Source organism: Amphiprion ocellaris, chromosome 18, assembly GCF_022539595.1.
Source record: "Amphiprion ocellaris isolate individual 3 ecotype Okinawa chromosome 18, ASM2253959v1, whole genome shotgun sequence".
In the NCBI taxonomy this organism is placed as follows: Eukaryota; Metazoa; Chordata; class Actinopteri; family Pomacentridae; genus Amphiprion; species Amphiprion ocellaris.
Window position 1 is genome coordinate 16,654,846 of NC_072783.1, and position 18,692 is coordinate 16,673,537.

General features: G+C 39.4%; 1 protein-coding gene across 1 annotated transcript in view; it reads right to left on the reverse strand.

Moving 5' to 3' along the window:
• llgl2 (LLGL scribble cell polarity complex component 2) overlaps positions 1-17,812 on the reverse strand; it is a 46,032-nt gene extending 28,220 nt beyond the window's left edge. The window contains exons 1-2 of the mRNA XM_023289018.3: positions 17,533-17,812; positions 2,200-2,319 (exon numbers count right to left, since the gene is read on the reverse strand). Of these exons, the coding sequence (XP_023144786.2) occupies positions 2,200-2,274 (75 nt within the window). The 5' untranslated portion in view covers positions 2,275-2,319; positions 17,533-17,812. The remainder of the gene's footprint in view (positions 1-2,199; positions 2,320-17,532) is intronic.
• Between the last annotated feature and the right edge of the window lie 880 nt (positions 17,813-18,692).

Genomic DNA, 18,692 nt, shown 5'->3' on the forward strand with positions numbered 1-18,692 from the left:
CACTGAATAGCATCCAAAGAAAAGTTAGAATCTGTTAAATTAGACACAAACATTTCATAATTTACAGTGTCAAATGCCTTTCGCAAATCTAAAAATACTGCGCCAACGCAAGCCTTAGTGTCCAACATGCATTCAATCTTTTCTATAAACAGAGTTTTCAAATTCTGTAGAGTGATTTTCATGGAAAACAAATTGCATTGGATGCAAAGGGAAGTGCCCTTTATTTAGATGTTAATTTACAATTTTTGCTACCCACCTCTCAGCAAATTTAGAAACCACTGTGGGGATACTAACCGGCTGATAATTGGTTATATTTGAACTGACACCAGACTTGAAGAAATATCACATAAATAGAACCTGTCTGGCATTGTTAAGTAGCTAAAGGATCTCAAAAAGCAGTACATGATGCCATGTTCTTAAGAGATTCAAGAAGAGATGTTTAACAAAGTCACTGACATATAGCAGTCTGGAAAGGGTTACAGAGCCATTGTGAAGACTCTGGGACTCCAGAGAACCACAGTGAGAGCCTTTATCCGCAAATAGTGAAACATGGAACAGTGGTGAACCTTACCAGGAGTGACTGGGCTACCAACATTTCTCCAAGAGTGTGTCGATATCTAATCCAGGAGGTCACAAAAAATCCAGATGAACATCAAAACAACTGTAGACCTCAATTCCCTCATTTAAGGTCTGTCTACTTTGATTCCACAACAAGGAAGACTCGGTGAAAATGGATTCATGGGAGAGTCGCAAGATGAAAAACACTACTGACCAAAAAGAACATACAGACTCGTCTGGCTTTTGCAACAAATTATCTAGATGAGCTCCACGACTTTTGGGATACCATCTTTTGGACTGATGAGTCAAAGGTGGAACTTTTTTGGTGGACATGGGACAGTTAAATCTAGAGTAAAGCTAATATTGCACTCCACAAGAAGAACATGATACCAACAGTGAAACATGGAGGTGGTAGTGTGATGGTTTAGAGCTGCTTTTCTTGTACAGGACCTGAACAACTTGTCATAACTGATGGACTCATGAATTCTGCTCTCTATCTGCAAATCCTTCTGGAGAATATCCACCATCAGTTCATGACCTAAAGCTCAAGTACAAATGGTTTCTGCAGCATGGCAATGACCTAAAGCATACAAGCAAGTCCATCTCTAAGTGGCTCAAACAGAACAAAATTAAGGTTTTGGAGTAGCTGAGTCAAAGTCTGGACTTAATCCAATTGAGATGCTGGGCAAGACGACCATAAATGGGCAGTTCGTGCTTGAAAACCATCTAAAGTGGTCAAATGACAACTAGTCTGCAGACAAAAGTGGGTCCAAATTCCTCCATGGCAATGTAAAACACTGATTACAAGCTATCGCAAACATTTAACTGCAGTTGCCACTACCAAGGGCAGTCCAACCAGCTGTTAGGTTTAGCGGGCAATTACTTTTTCACAGGGGTGATATAGGTTTTCAATAAATCATTTAAAAAGTGCATTTTGTGTTTTGTGAGTTTTCTCCGTCTAATATTAAATATGTGTAAATATTAGTTTCAGGATGTGGAACATTTAAGTGTGAGAAATATGCAAAAATATAAGACATCAGCAAATACTTTTTTACAGCACTGTCACTGACAAAAGACGAGAGACAGGGAAAACAACAGCAGACTAGGACAAAAAAATATAACACAAAATGAACCTTCCCCGTATTTAAAAGAATTCCATTCAAATTCAGAGTAAGATGGAAGCAAACACAAAGTGGTCAACTGATCTCTAAGTTATCTTCAACCTCTGGACATTTAACTAGTTACTAAAGTCAGACACATTTATGATGGGAACTGCACTCTGCCTGTGTGCTGTCAGTCTGTCATTATATAGACACAGCACAATATTAGGAAAACGTCAGGACCATAGGATCAACACATCATCAACACATGCAGCACATCTGGCTCCTACATGTGCATCCACAGTAACCAATTTAGAGCATGTCCTCTTAATTATCTGCATGACTTTTTTCAATAACCTGTTCACTTAAGTGTATTTAAACAAATTCCAGATTAACGTTTTTGGAAGGGTCTGCTGACATGATTTTTGCTTGTAACAAATGTTGGGTCATGTCTCTGGCCCAAATGCTCCTTACCATCTATTGTGATGTTATGTTCTACTGTATTTGATCTAAACAGTGCGATGCATCAGGGTTAACTTGCCTTATTAAACTGGAAGAGCTCTTGTTTCAGTCGATCCCTCTGGGACTCCTGGCCATGTCGCCTGAACCTTTTCATCCTGTCTCAGCACCAACGTGGAGCCTGCAGGCCCACTGACGCTTGCTGACAGAAGGACAGAGAGAGAAGACACAGCTGTGAGGTAGGAATAAGGAGCGGGGTGCTAAATTTTTGTCTTTTCGTCAGTGGATAGCACTTATTCTTTAAACGCTAAAGGTTGTCAACTGTCCTCTTCCTTGAGCTGTGCCTACAGAAAATGTTTCACTCAAAGAGAGAAGACTCAAACATATGTGCTGTAATCAGTTTGTACAACCTGTTACACACTCATAATTGCAAGCTGTAGTGTAGTTTTTAGCTTCAAGTCTGCTTTCCTGGATTTTACATTTGTAACAGGCTATGAGTGCTGCCAAAACACAGGTGTAGCTGAAAACATCCTGTGTAGCATAGGTGGGGCACCAGAGCTGCTGCTGCTTAGCTAACACACTTCTCAGCTACACCTTCTCTGTAGACACTTTGACACTGGGATTTTTGATTAGGCTTCTGAAAAAGAATTTATTGTCTTGGTTTGGATGTGATCCATTCATTTCTCCCTGTAGCTGATGTACAAATGAAGCGTTTTCTTGTTTTTTTTTGGTAGAATCTGAGAATAAGAAAGCAAATACACATAAGAACAGAAATCTATTACTGTTTGGTCCTTATTTTACTGCATCTTGTCACATGGAGTGATTTTATATGTTGTACTCATGACAGCAAGCTTACTGGGTCACACTGGGCAACAGTCCTATAACACTTCAAACACAGCACAAGTCTGAACAGCATGCCTTCAGAAAAACAAAGCACTACATGGTCTTGTTTTGCCTTTTTCAAAATTACTATATTAAATTTTATCTCGCACACAAATAAAAACACGTTTTGATAAAAATTAGTTTTGATGAAAATCGGACAGTTTTAAGTTCTAAGAGTCTTCTAACATTGATCATTTAGGAAAACAATATCAAAACATGTTCTACAGCAAGGAAAGACAAAAAGCCATAATTTTACAGTAGCACCACAGGTAAAAAATGTTTGTGCAGTTGGCTGTTATCTGTTGGAATAACTTCAAGTAGTGTGTGTGTGTGTGTGTGTGTGTGTGTGTGTGTGTGTGTGTGTGTGTGTGTGTGTGTGTGTGTGTGTGTGTGTGTGTGTGTGTATAGATATATGCTTCTTCATATGTGGACCTGACTATCAACAAAAGTGACAGCCTTACTAATGCTAATTTTAACTGCTTGAATAGAGCATGACACAAACATGAAGAGACAGTGATGTCTGTTAAAGTATGTCAGGCACTGGGCCGTCCACAGCATGCAGCGTCACATCAAGCAAAAGTTGATCCACACAGTGGCATAAAAGCTTCCGTACTGTGGGTGCTCTGCGGCCCCTTCACTCACTGACACTTGGCTACCTAAAAGAAAAGCTGTTCAGAGCATAAGATTTCAGATAGAGGAACAGAAAAGTCCATAACTGCAGTCAGACACATGATCCACAGTGTCACAATCTCTGACAAAGGCCCGGACCATGAGTCAAAGTTTTCCGTCTGAACCAGCTCATTTGTGTTGCTCCAAATCCAGACATAGTTCTGTTATTACCCTCATATCAGCAGCGCTGCCGTGACTCACTGTTGGGTGTGTCACACATTTCCAACTTGAATTTCCTCGAAGGCCCTTTTCAGGCATGCCCTCCATTACATCAATCTGATGGCTTAATGTCTGAATGGACATCCTGGTCATATTTCAGTAAAAGTCACAGCTGCAATGTTACTATGTCTGACATAGTTTCACCTTTCAATAATTCTGAACTGAACCGTCACATTAAAGGACAGACACACAAGTCAGTGGTACTTTGAGTTGTATGAAGTGATTTAGGCAAGAATTTTTTGAGATTACAACATCAATATTCACCTGACAACATCACAGAGACGTGTACTATATAGTTTGTGCGCCAAAATCCCAACACACCTTTTCATGCTCATTGCTCTACAATTTCAAGTCTATTAACCAACCAAATGAAATGTCCGTACTAAATAATTTTTTCTGCAATGAAAACAGACACTAACAGCTTAAGGATTAATGAAACTCACCATTAATGAATGTAACTGAAGTTTGATTTTCCTCCACAAGATACTAACAGGAGCTTTTGTCCAGCTGTTTAGAACAATAAAAACCCATTTTTTAAAAAACTCATACTTTGAAATGATCACCAAGAGAATGTGAAGTGCAAATCAATCTGAACCAAGATCCAATGGCCGGTCACACTGTGTAGGTCAACATGTCTCCACATCCGACAGGTCAGCTATAACACAGAATGACACTATAGTTTCTAGCAGCTAGGAACTACAATGGTGGAAAAAAAAAAAAAGTTTTCAGACACCCCATGCATTTGTGAAATATTGCATTAAGAATCACTCTTAGGTCTTCAAGTGCAACTTCTTTTAGTACAGTCACAGCCAAAACACTAAACAAATCCGAAAAAAAAGCCATTGAAAACTTCAAATTGATTGGCTTCATAAAAATACATAAGAAACTTTGAGTATTGGGTCATTTAGTGAAGGTCGTGCTTTTTATAAAAAGACACAATTTTTGTTGCCATGCTTCGAGTCTATATAAAGCCAGCACATTTGAAAATTCCTCAGAGACAAAAATGGCTAAAACAAGGAACCTAACGCAGGAAACATGTCTGAAGATACAAATTCTCAGCCAGGAAGTGTACAGTTGCCGCCAGATAGCCAGGAAGTGCAGACGCATTCCTTCAGCAGTTTGATACACTCTCCAGAAATACAGACGAACCAACAGCTTGGAAGACCAATGGTCCAAGAGTTTCTTCAGCAAGAAATGACCGCACCCTGATCCGCATGTGCAGGGAAAACCATCAAATGACATCACAGGAACTTCAGCAGCAGTGGTCACACTAAACTGGTGTCCAGTGTTCCACCCGCACTGTACGTGGCCGACTGTCAAGAAGCCCCTGATCAATGAGAGACCGAGGTTAGCCCCTCATCATTGGGCACAAACACACAAGAACTGGAATTGGAAGGAGATTCTGTAGTCAGATGAGTCAAGTTTGAAGCTTTTGAAGCCTTCCTCCTGCTAATGTGAGGGTACGAAGGAAGCCAGGCGAAGCATTATCTCCAGCATGCACAGTACCTACTGTCAAGCATGGTGGAAGCAGTATCATGGTCTGCGGATGTATGAGTGCTGCTGGTGTTCGTTATCTCACTGTCTGTGATGGCACATTGTGCCATTCCAAACCCACATACTCCATTCTTGCACTGTTCCGTCAAGGCCAAAACTGGATGTTTCAACAAGATAATGCCCCTTGCAACATAACCAGTGTCACACTGCCACTTGCCACAGTGTCCAGGCCTTAGAATGGCCATCTCAATGCCTGGATATGAGCCCCATTGATAATCTGTGGTGGATTATCAATAGGTCTGTTTCAAAGCATAAACCAAAGAATTTAGAAGAATTAAAAGCAGTAATTCAAGAAGAATGGGACAAGAGTAGCCCTCCACAGTGTGAAAGGCTCGTGGGGAACATGCCAGTCAGGATTAGAGCTCTACTGCATGCTAATGGCAGGATTACTAAATAGCAATTTGATGATGTGATGGTTTATTTACCGGTATGTTTTGTTCAGTTTTGAACATATTCTGTTATTTGTTGACTTTGATACTGACAATGCTGAGAACTGACATATTGAAACTGTCAAGAATTTAGTTTTGTTAGTTTTCTTGTAAACAATAAACAAAAAAATATAATTTGTGTTTGTTTCTGTCTAATGTAGCCACACCTTTTGAAACACAAAAAAGATTTTTCCACAAATATTTCATGATAATATTTGAGATTGTGTAAAATTTTAAGGGTGTCCGAAAACTTTTTTTTCCCACCACTGTATTTCAGCTGCAGTATCAGACAGTGGTAGGATCCACGAGAGTCTCAAAAGAGAGAGAGGGCTGTGTGTATTTTCACACATAGCAACAGCAGGAACCTAATTAATCCAGTTTAACATGAAATTGTCCCAATATGGAGAAAGGGCCAACCAGGACCGAAGAGCAATAAACTTGGCTGTTACTATTATTGGCTGTTATTTGGATGCTTTGATCAGCTCCTATTTGCTGTGCAGATGGTGCCGATATTAGCTAGTGGTGTTAGCTGCTTTCAGTTTTAATGTTAATGTTTTGATAACACAGTCAGATTGGAGTGTGAGGGAATTTTAATAAGCAGTTGATTGGTGATATTAAGACAACTGCAAGCACCAATACAATACCAGAGACAATCAATCAGATCTTTGCAAACAGTCACATTTTGAACAGCACTGCTCTAGATTCCTACAAACAGCTGGAAACAACAAACTATACTTCAGGTCCTGTTAATATTTTGTGAAAACCTGGATTACATTACTGATAAGTCTCATTAACCTGAGCTGTTACAGACTCTCTTGTCATTACAGTAAAGTTGAAATTTTACAGGCATTTCAATTTGTAAGAAATGTGAAATTGCTGAGCAAAGTGATTGAGGCAAACCTGATATGAAATGTGTTTCGGGATTTTGAGGTCTGTGTGTGGAAACTAAAGGTACAATAACCTTGTCTTTTAGAGTTGTGTCATGTTGAAAGTGGCACACAAATGTTTCAAGGTTTGACCAAGGTAGACGGCTGTTGTAACTTTTGCAGAATAGTGATCAAGGTGCTCATTGAGACATTCAGCAGACATATTAGGATGCTGTCAGATTAATGGATAGCAGTGCATGTCTAAAAGGCGCTCTGGAGAACCTGCCACAGCTCTTTAGTTGATTTAGTCTCTCAGTGTCTTCAGTCTCTTCATGTCATCACAGTCTGACTCCACGATGTTGAGATCAGAGTTCTGCGAGAGCTTGGGAACAATCAGATGATGATAATGCATGATGACACGTGTGATAAAAATCTTAACATTGAAAGTGCTTAAAAACTTTGCATAGTACTGTAGTGCCCATGCAATGCTGATATCAGTGTCAGAACTCTCATGACAACTTTAACAACCAACAACTCTAAAGACCTAATAAAAACATTCAGAAATAGAATAAGAGTGATGAGAAAGCAAGTAATGCAGTACCAAGCAGCCAATAACAATTCGCACAGGACAACACCATTCTTATTGTAATGGCACATTATAAGCTTGTAGTCCTTGTAGACACCGAGTGTGTGTGAGACAGTCCCAGGAGAAGCAGTGGAGCAGAAAGTGCGAGCTCAAAGCCATAAGATCTGCTGACAATGGCAGGGTGGGAGGTCTGCCTCATAAACAAGACAGCTCCTAAGGGCTAATGGAAGAATCTACTGATGAAAAACGACAGCAGGAATACAATCCTTACATAGGCGCACATGGAAACAGTCAATCCCACATACAATATGGAAAGCTATGATTCATCCAGTAAAACCAGCCCCTAAAACATGTCACATGTCAGGGGCTAGTTTCTCTCTGCAGTTTTCACACATCCCTAATCCAACAGTTGTTCGTCTCTAACCAGAGTAATTGTGGCCTTTTAAGTAAATGCATAGACAGAGCACATATTACCCTGTCACTAAAATACACACTTGTTATTTCTACACTAGCTACTTATCAAGGGGCCAAAGCTGGGAATGAACATCACAATTATATGCCCCGTAGTGACGTTTAAGGGCAACGGTTCAAACGATTAGATTGACTACCTCCTCGAAATTCTCTACTGCCTGACTGAGAAGAAGAAAGAGCAGAATATTGAATAAGCTGAGGAAATCAGGCAACATGTCTGAAGCACTTGGTAAACATATAATTAGTTTGAAATAGGCGTATTGGTATATCGCAGAAACAAGTTCATGGCTTTCATTGGAGGAAAAGTTGCACAATCCTGTGATGCTTCTGTGTCAGGAGGTAGACAGCACTTGCTGTGTGACCTTGTTGATTTTACAACATTATCCTCTGACCACCTGTCCAGAGTTGGGAACTCTTAGTACGATGATTGTGACATTATCAGGCTAACTACTAAAAGTCACTCACCACCAGAGTTCCATGTACAGGTCCAGATGTCCGTCGTTGAGCTACTATAAATTTGGGTGTCTCCTCGCCTTGTTCAAAATGTGGCACCATTTGTGATTCTGGCCTGTGACTTTCTATAACATTTCCTTAATCATCATTTTGTAGACATATTTTTATAGTTCACACTTCAGGTATCAAACGTGCAGTTTTGGTCCTTAACTCATAACTTAATGGAAGTGTAAAATAATTCAAATAATTTGCCTCACACCTGGCCAGTTGGAATATGAAATGTTAGGGTTTCCTTCTCAGTGTATCCATATAAAGAGGAATGTATATACACTCCCCTCTGAAAGCACTAGAACAGTGAGGCCAATTTCTTTATTTTTGCTGTAGACTGAAAACTTTTGGGTTTGACCTCAAATGAAGGAGACAAGTTTTATTTCCTTTTATTTCCAGGTATTTATATCTGGATCTGATACTCAACTTAGAAGACAGCATCTTTTGTTTGAACACACCCATTTTTCATGTGAACAAAAGTATTGGAACATGTGACTGACAGGTGTGTTTTGTTGCCCTGATGTGTCCTATTACATTGATTTTTCAACAATAAATAACACTCAAATTCTCCGTTCAGTTTCAGATTTGGATTTTGCCTTTGCAGACTGCATCTAAAGTTGGAGGTGAAACCAACATGAAAGCCAGAGAGCTGTCTATGGGTGAAAAACAAGCAATTGTGAAGCTGAGAGAAGGTAGAAAATCAATCAGAACCCTTGCACAAACATTGGCCATAACCCTAACCCTTACCAACCATTTGGAATGTTCTGAAGAAGAAAGAAACCACTGTTGTACTACATATCAGACGGCCAACGGGTAGACCAAGGAAAACAGCAGCAGTTCATGGCAGAAAGATTGTGAGAGCTGTAAAGAAAGACCCTAAAACAACTGTCACTGACATCAGCAACAACATCCAGAGGGCAGGAGTGAAGATATTGCAATCTACTGTTCATGAACAAAAGATCAGAGGCTACACCAGAAGATGCAAACCCCTCATTAGCAAGAAGAAGGGAAAGGCCAAGCTGGAATTTGCTAAAAAGTACAGAAAGGGGCCTCAAAAATTCTGGGACAAAGTTGTATGGACTGATGAGACAAAAATGAACCTTTTTCAAAGTGATGGAAAGGCTAAAGTTTTTAGAAAGAAAGGATCTGCTCATGATCCCAAACAAACAAGCTTATCTCTGAAACACAGTGGAAGTAATGTCATGACTTGGGCTTGCATGGCTTCTTCTGGGACGGGCTCATTAATCTTCATTGATGATGGAACACATGATGGCAGCAGCAAAATGAACTCAGAAGTCTACAGAAACATTTTGTCTGCCAATTTAAAGAAATATGCAACCAAACTAATCGGGAGATATTTCATCATGTAGCAAGATAATGACTCAAAACACACAGTCAAAGCAACAAAGGAGTTCATCAGGGGCAAGAAGTGAAAGATTTTCGACTGGCCAAGTCAATCTCCAGATTTCAACAATACAGTGCTGCATATTACATGCTGAACAAAAGAGACTCAAGGGAGTAACTGCCCAAAAAAAAAAAAAAAAACAACTGAAAGAGGCTGCAGTGAAAGTCTGGAAAAGCATCAGAAAAGAAGAATGCAAAAGTTTGGTGATGTCAGTGGGTCATAGGTTTGATGCAGTTATTGCAAGCAAATAATTTGCAAATCAATATTAGGTCTTATTCACTTTAATCTACTTGAAGTTTATCTGTTCCAATACTTTTTCTCACCTAAAAATTTGGTGTGCTGTTACACAACTTAGAAGATAGCAATGTTTGCATCAGATCCAGATTTAAATACCTGGAAATAAAAGCTGAAATGTTGATCTCTTGTCTAATATTTATCTTTTGATGTCAAACCCAAATGTTTTCAGTCTACGGCAAAAATAAAGGAATTGGTCTCACTACACTGTTCCAATACTTTTGGAGGGGAGTGTAGGTGACAACCGCATCTAAATAAATATGATATATAAATAATGATACTCTGTAAAACCCATTGCCTTTTGTAAAAAAAAAAAAAAAAAAAAAAAAAAAAGTATATTACAAGCAATTCCACCAAGAGATTCAAAAGAAAATTATATGCAACTATTCTGAAAAGTGCTTCATTATGTTCCGTCAATTCCAAAGTAGAAATGATCACATTTTTTGCCATAAAGTATAATATACTCAAGCTTTGGGCTTTGGTTATTAGATCCCCAATAAAACAAAACCTCAAAATGAATTAGCTTTTTACATTATCCATTATCTTAGACACAACACAATTAATGGAGACAACAATGAGCAGACTAACCGAAAATGAAAATATTTACTGGTGACATTCCAGATTACAACCCTATTTTGATTCCCAATTTTGATTCCTTATATGGCTATTTTCTAGCTATTGCTCAGTGAATTAAACTGTTCTGCCAAAACTTCCCCAAAGTCATTGTTAATGGCCATTATTATTGTGATTATTATACAGTCATGATTACACGGAACTTTAAAAGTTTACTATTTTGATAGGGAAAAACGGTTAGCATAACAACAACTAACTTCACCTGTTGAGCAGGTAACGATGTGAATTGCTATGCACACAATACACAAAGTTTCACCGACATTGCTAAGAATGTGAACAAAGCTGTTGTGACAGGAACTACCTGTCAGTTTCAGGTTAACTAGAAAAACAATAGGATGTGAAAAGTGGGTAACACAGAGCCACAGCTTATGAAATCAGTTTCAGCCCAGTGCTAGTCTATGGTGCATCCCAGCTCTACTCTCATACATGGATTTTCCCAGAAATTTAACTTGGCAAAACATAAGCAGTGAATGCTTCGTCTATCATCACACTGTTTGATCTACCTTGAGCTCACCTCTCAACAAGATAATGCTAACAACTGTATTTACCTTTGATCACAAATTCAACAGCCTTATCGGCTCATCTCACATAGTCACATTCTGAAAACTCATCCCTGCTGTTCAATATATCATCCTGGATGTGTTTGCTCTCCCTTTGCAAGGTTACCTTTGTTATGCCCTAATCTACAGGTAAGTGATGTCATCGAATTCCCAGCATATAAACGGAACCTTCTAAGTTCAGAAAGGAGTCAATGGAAGAACAAAAATGCACAAAACATGCCTGGACATAACAATAGCCACCTCAAGAAAAAGCATCTTGACCAGCAGAGCTGCTGCTTGAGCTATGTCACTCAGACATAGCTAGCATACTGCTTCAGAGCAAGAATGACTTGCCAGGAAATGCCAGGCATCCAAAACATTTAACTTGTGGAATTATGCAATCTGCAGCTATGCTGGCACTTGCAGCAAGACAGAAAAAAGTATGCAACAACAATCAATGCTTTCTTGTGACATCTGATCAAGTCATAAATTGGAAGTGCAAACATTCATTTTGAACGTGCCAAAAAAACTGAACCTAAAAACAGAAACCACATTCCAACGGTTGTATCAGAACCTGCTTGGCAGATGCTTTTAGACTCAACAGACTGAGAGGACTATAAAGGCATGTAGTCTGATCATAAAGGCACATGTGACTATCAAGCACATTGAGGCACTGAATGAAACCTCTCTGTGATTTTGAACTGGAAATCACTGAGCTATTATTGGTTGTAGGGATGGAAACAAGTCCCCTCAATTCAGCACTGAGTGGTGTACTACAGGTGTTATTTGTGTCAGGTCTGTGCACACAGCAGAGGGTGAGGAGGGGAGGAGAGGAGGGGGAAATGGAAGAAGGAGAATCCATCTGAGCAGCATGGAATAGAAACCATCACGTGGCTGTTGCTGAAACTGGGATAACATTTTGTACTGGTGAATACATATGAAGTACAAGCTACTTTCCTGTGTTAAGACAGAAGAATGCAGTTAATAAGAGAAGAGTGGGAGGAGTCCATCACTAAAGCAAACACTACAGAGATGCTTCCTTCCAGTGTCCCTAACACAACAGAAATGAGATCTTGTCAGTTTTGGGAGTGGCTGGCAGGATATATCTCCCACCAACTCACTCCCTCCTTCCTGTAATCAGAACCAAGGGAGATAAATCTGAAACACAAAGTTAACAGTAGTTGAGTTTCAGATTCTAACTGACAGTGCCTTCTGACCTGAGCAATTAATTTATATACTCCTCAGGACAAGGAGTTCATGCAGAAAAAATTCAATGTCAGCTCACTTGCCTGTACCAAAATATAGCCACGTGAGCAAAACAAAACAGATTTCAAATAAATGCATCCCATCAAACTTGAACAGGAACATCAGGAATGACACAAATCACATTATCAAATAGACATCGTTGACATATCAGGTCTGCCAGACAATAAATGACCACTGCGCGAGTATGACAGGTAAGTGTCAATACACTAATGTTACAGATTGGTTAGTGTCCTATTAATTGTTTACTTGTTTACTTGAATGTGTCAGGTTTTCGCTTTAGAGTGGTGATTGGCAGGAACATTAAGATAACATTTGGCAGTCCCATGTGATTAATGTTCAGAATATACCCAAACATCAATGTAGGTCAAACTGTTTCACCAAAAAGGTGCATTTGTCTATGAAATGTCAAAGTACTAGCTATGTTGACACCAAACAACTTCTTTCACCTCTGCATTTACAGAACTGGTCCTTTGTGACCATGTATTCTTTCAGCAGATAAACTGCAGGTTTCTTGCTGCAACCCTACTTGTTATCCTAGTATGTTACTCAAGCTGGACAAAACAGACAGTCTTTAAAAGAGTTGAATCAATGCTGACAAAAGGCGCTCTTCTATCCACCTTTAATGTGTTCTTTTTAAAATGATGATTAAAAACCCTGAGTGAAAATCCAGGGAAAAAAATTCTTGAAAGGTATTTTTTTTCTAGCTGTGCAAGTGCAATAGTAACTGACTTCAAGAAAACATGATGGGATTCATAAGACATGCGATGGCAACATTCGCTGAAGCTGCCATTCAAACTGTACATAAGACAAATGTAGTTCCCAGTTCTGAAAAATGAGGCCAACACAACAGTGCTTTAAAGCTGGCTAGCAGGGGACGACTCTGAAGACATCTGATGAGATAGAAGACAAGGAGCAAAAGACCCTACTTCTCCCTCAATCTATTGCCTCAGACATTTTCTGAGATATGTTTATGGTGTAAATTGCTAGTTTCAGGTCTCTCCTCAATACACTATAGTCCAACTTTGGAAAACTTGGTCCTATTTATAGCAAAATACAAGATAAAGCAGTAAAGTATTCAACATGTGGCAATCTCTGCCAAGGAGGTCCCAAAAACTGCAGTTCCTCAAATGACCACATGAGGCTTGCTCCAAAAACACTTCTGCACAAACACTCATGTTAAAATGTCAAACTTTACAGATTAACTACACATGTTCACAACCTAGTCCAAAATTGTTTTGGTCTCTATAGGGAATCTTTCTCTTCATGACAACTGTATGACATTGGAGTTCTTCTACAACTCATCCAGTTAAAGTATTTTACGGCTAACCCCATGGCTACACTGACTGAACACAGGCTCTTCAGGTAGCAGCTGCTGCATCATTACTGGCTTTACTAATTGTGTCAGCTGTCCATTCATGGTGCATATGCAATTCGGAGATCAGCTTTGCAAATGAAAAGGAAAGCAGTTTTCGTTTTATTTTTATTTACACAAACTGCATGTGGCCTTTATGTCATTTAAAAAAAAACAAAAAACTAAACTACCTGCATACAGGACACAACTCTGTATCAAACAAGGCTTCCTCTCTGAAGTCTTGATTACCCCATCAGCAAATCCTACACATGCTGCCAATGAAAATAGTTCTAGATATGTGCACAAACATAGCTTGAACAGACTTCGATAAGATTGTCAAAGAGTTACTTTCTGTATACATTTATTCTCTGCTTTTGTAATATGTCAGACTGGATGTTGCTATAAGCTTCATCACTGCTAACCATTTACTTTGATACAAGTCTTCATATCAAACACTTTTTAATTAAATACTTGCACCAAGTCCAGACATGCAGAGCCTTTTTTTTCCCTCAAGATTTAAGGTACGAGCTCTGAATCATTCAGAGCCAGGCTAAACTCGAGCAAGGTGCAATATTGGTAGCTTACAGTACTAGCTATCACAACATTTTCACAATGTTTATCTGCTGTAAAGTCTGATGAGCAAGAGAACACTTTAAAGCTTATGTAGTTCCGATGCCATCCCATTAGCAAACCACAGAACAGCTTTTCCTGCCAGATAATGTGTTGCACATTGGGGAGGTAAAAAAGGAATGAAGTTAGCAGTTAACAGCTTTAAACACAGCAGGACAGTCTGTCCAAGCGCTCCGTCTAAAGTTTACAACGAAGGTATGGCTAATGTACATTCGTTCACCAACACTAGGTGAAATAAATTTATGCTTCTGTTAAAAGTTTGAAAAAGGAAGCCTTTGAAATCAACACTGACTGTTTTGCCGGCATATTCGTACTGTTTATACAGCAAATACTGCTCAGAAATTCCTGCTTTGTTCAAAACGTTGCTTTAAACCTGGCAAAAGCTCATCTCTGTCTTGCCCTGCATTTGGGAAGGGCCATTTATTTTGCCTTTATGATAGTTTCAGGTGGACTTTGCCATGCAGGTCAAACAGCACTGTCTACTGAGAACAATGGCTTTTTGTTTGGCTTGTCTTGGGCTGATGCAGGTGGAACTGAAAGACTGCAGCCTGTGTCTCTTTCAGCAGTATCGAGTCCAGATTTGAAGTCTGAGTGCTGTACAAGTTTTGCATTGAAAATTTAAAGAACCGTTTTTGAAGAATTAGAGGTTTGCACAAGGTAACAGTTGGCTTACATAAAACATGCCATTCATTTTTTCAAAAACTTGCATCCTAATTTTGGCACAGAAACTGTGTCTTTTGCGCTATGTGATGTTTTTCAGGCAAATAATCATGCTGTAGTGTTGGAAAAAAGAATACCCTAAAGTCTTGTCACACAACTCAAGGGATCATTAATGGGACTGGGTGCCATTCAGACCTGTGCCATGCTGAAAGTGATGCAGAAATGCTGCTAGGTTTGACCTAGTAAGACTGTGGCACAACTTTTACGGAAAAGTTACCAGAGTTTATATTCAGACAGGAGGTTGACTTGTTCAGTTGCTGTGAGATTAACAGAATGGAGTACTTGTCTGAAAGGGCTTGAGAGCTGGCTTTGGATCAAAGGATACAATGTAAGTTTAGCTGTAATGGAATTTTTGTATTTTATTTGAAATCAGAGCTGCCATGATCATTTGGCATTATCAGCTGGATTAATGTCAATATTTTCAACCAATGTGTGTGTTTTTTCTTTACTTTATTTCGTTACAGCATGTTTTCCTTCTTGACATCAGTTGTTTTTTGGTTCCAGTCACTGGACAGCTGCGGTAAGCGCTACAGATTTAGAAGACATCCAATCTGATTTGATTCCTACATTTTCAAAAACCCCAGAAGCATACCTCAGCAGCAGAAAAAAATGCAGGAGCCCTTGCAGAGCAATAGATAAGTACTATTTAGCAAGGAGGCCCTTTACAACTGTTGGCTTCTTTCCTGCTCTCTGTGCTTATAGAGAGCTTCTACAGTATATTAATATAGCTGTATTCCCAATAGAGCTGTTCTCAGGCATGTATTTATCGGTTTCTGCTGTCAGACGACAGAACAAGTATATAACAGCGACTTAAACATAGTTCATTAACAACATCATCTACCAACTACCAAGCTGCTCCTGTCCACCACTTAAATCCTTCATAACCGCAACACTGTCTGACAAACTCACTATATACATGTGGTTAAAAAAAGAAAACAAACAAACAAAAAAAAAAAAAACAGCTCTACAGACATCTTACATGTAGAAGTCAAAGCTGCCGCCAAAGTCAGAGAACATTTAGACAATTAGGAGAAAAAGTTGCTTTCGTTGCTCTGTGCTTGTAAAATATCCATCATGTCCATGTTCCACTTTAATATAGAGCCCAAACTTTATTACTTTTTTATTTTTTGTAGTTGCACTACTGACGTGAATAATAACCCTTATCCATTTATTTTTTTTCTAATCGTATCGGAGAGTCCAGTTTAACTATACTTTTGTGTTGCACTTTAATATGGAAACTTTTGTTCTCATTTCGTAGTGTCATTATACAATGGCATACAGTTTGTCGAAATGAAATAACCTAAATTGAATGGTCATGTTTTTTGGAGGAAACTTAATCATCTAATCTCCTATACGGTCGATAGTGGCAGCCCTATTGTAAATTTCGTCATTTTATTGTGAATTTTCCTGAGACTTGCCAAACAGGTAAAACGCCTCTCCCTCATGCGTACCCCCTCCACACACACACACTAGTTACTCATGTCTGAAACCAGATCGTTGACTCAGGGCCTTATACCTGCTGGGGAGACACACCTAGTTCAAGTTTTACGTTTCCGTAATCATGCAACACTAGCTGCAGCTAATGCTCACCTGGCTACACACCCAGGTTAGCAAGAAACACCACAGTTTACTCGATACAACTGACGTGACGAGTTAAAGCACTGTTCATTGAGTAAAGCACTGATCAATTGTCAGTTTTGAACTTGCTAAATGAACTGCTTCCAGTTGCAGTCGTTAGGCGCAGGTGTGTGCTAACGCCTACTTAAGCTAGTTATCTTTGCAAGGGCGTACCGTTTACTTTAGGTTTATAGTTAACAAGCTAGCCAGCGGTCAAACAATCACAATACAAACTTTGGTTTAAACACATCCTTACCAGTGTAAGAGCAAAAATTGCGATCCAGTGTTGGCTTGGTTGTCGAAAAACTATTTTTTTCAATTAAGATATGACTGAAACGTTTTGACATCTTACTCGCGGAGTAATGTAAATTCGACATAAAGCAAACAGTGAAGCATAAGTTCTTGTTAGTGAGAATGCATTTCTGATAACTGAAACTACTTGCTAAAAGTTGAACATGTGGCTTATCGACCCTTACTTTGTCACCATGAATAAGGCGGTGTAACTAGTTCTAAGAAATTCGTAAATGTGCTGATAGTTGAGACAACACCGATATTTGAGAGGGATATGAAGAATAAAGATTAGCCAGCTAGCCACTGAACAACTGGAAGAATGGTGCTCGCCTAAACAACTTTAGCTAGTTTCGGTTGAATTCGTTTCAGGTAGTTAACCGAAAACAGGTGGCTGTGATAAACTGCGCAGTTCAATTGTTCGCCAAAAGGTTCACGAGCAAACACCTGTGGCCGCCAGCCCTGTGTAAATATGAGGGCCCACCTCCCAACTCACCTGATACAAAACGGCCGTTGCTCCGCCGATGTTCACCGTCTACAGCCGCTGAAGCAGATTCCACCTCCGGCCAGTGCTTGCTATTTAGTTCACTACGAATTCTCTCGTCTTATCAAGTCAATGAAAATGTGAGCAGGCCGAAAGCGAGTACTCCCAGGATCCAAGCGACAACGTATTTGCAGAGGAAATCTCACATCTGATGACCGGTTAAAACTAAACCTCGGTCGCCTGCTTTCTTTCCCTGCTACGGTGGTGCCTCGGTGTTTCCTGCTAGGCTAAACTTCACTGCTAACTCCGCCCTTATGGTGCCTTCAAGTACACTTCGGAAACTCCAAGCAGTTCTCATCCCACTTCCGCGTTGGCTTCTCTTTCAAAAGCTTCCATTGAATAGTTCAGTTGTATTACAAAGGACTTAATCTATAATTTTCCTGAAGACGTGCAACCGGGTAACCTGCTGTTCAGCTGTCACGTAAAAATGAAGCATGCTGAAATTCCTTCAAGAAAAAAAGACAAATTACTTGGAACGAAGTTTCACTACTACAGCTCCCAGCAGGCCTCGATTATGCCTGCTGCCCGATGTGTACTAGCATAAGCTACTTCGTGGTAAAATGAAGACATAAAAGCGAATTAAGAATACAGACAATGTCAGTGTTGCCCCTTTAAAACAAACTATCAGAGACAAACGTCTCAGATCTAAATAGAAAGATATAGAGATTCGTAATAAATTATTTACTTCTGTAACTTGCCAATTCATTGTAACAAAAATATTGTTTTAACTGAAACAAGAAATCTTGAAGATCAAGTTAGGCACAATTAAAACATCGATGTGGGCATGCGGTGCCTTTATAGCATTAATGTTGCTTCAGTTTTGAACAACGAACTCCAACTGAAGGTGAAAAACACAGTCCTGATACTTTGATGCTTGGCAAAGTCTTTCCCCACACATCCAGCTGACACAGAACAACAATATCACCCCTCTGGATGCAGGTTTGTGTCCACTGGTTAGGCCAATATCAAATCATCTTTATTTTTTGCCTCCACAATAAACTGTATATAAAAATGGACAGCACATTTTTTGAAGCCCCACCTGTTAATTGCAGGTGCTAATTGCAGTGCAGGTCAAAAACTCCTCCCCCTCCATGTTAAGCTTTGATATACTC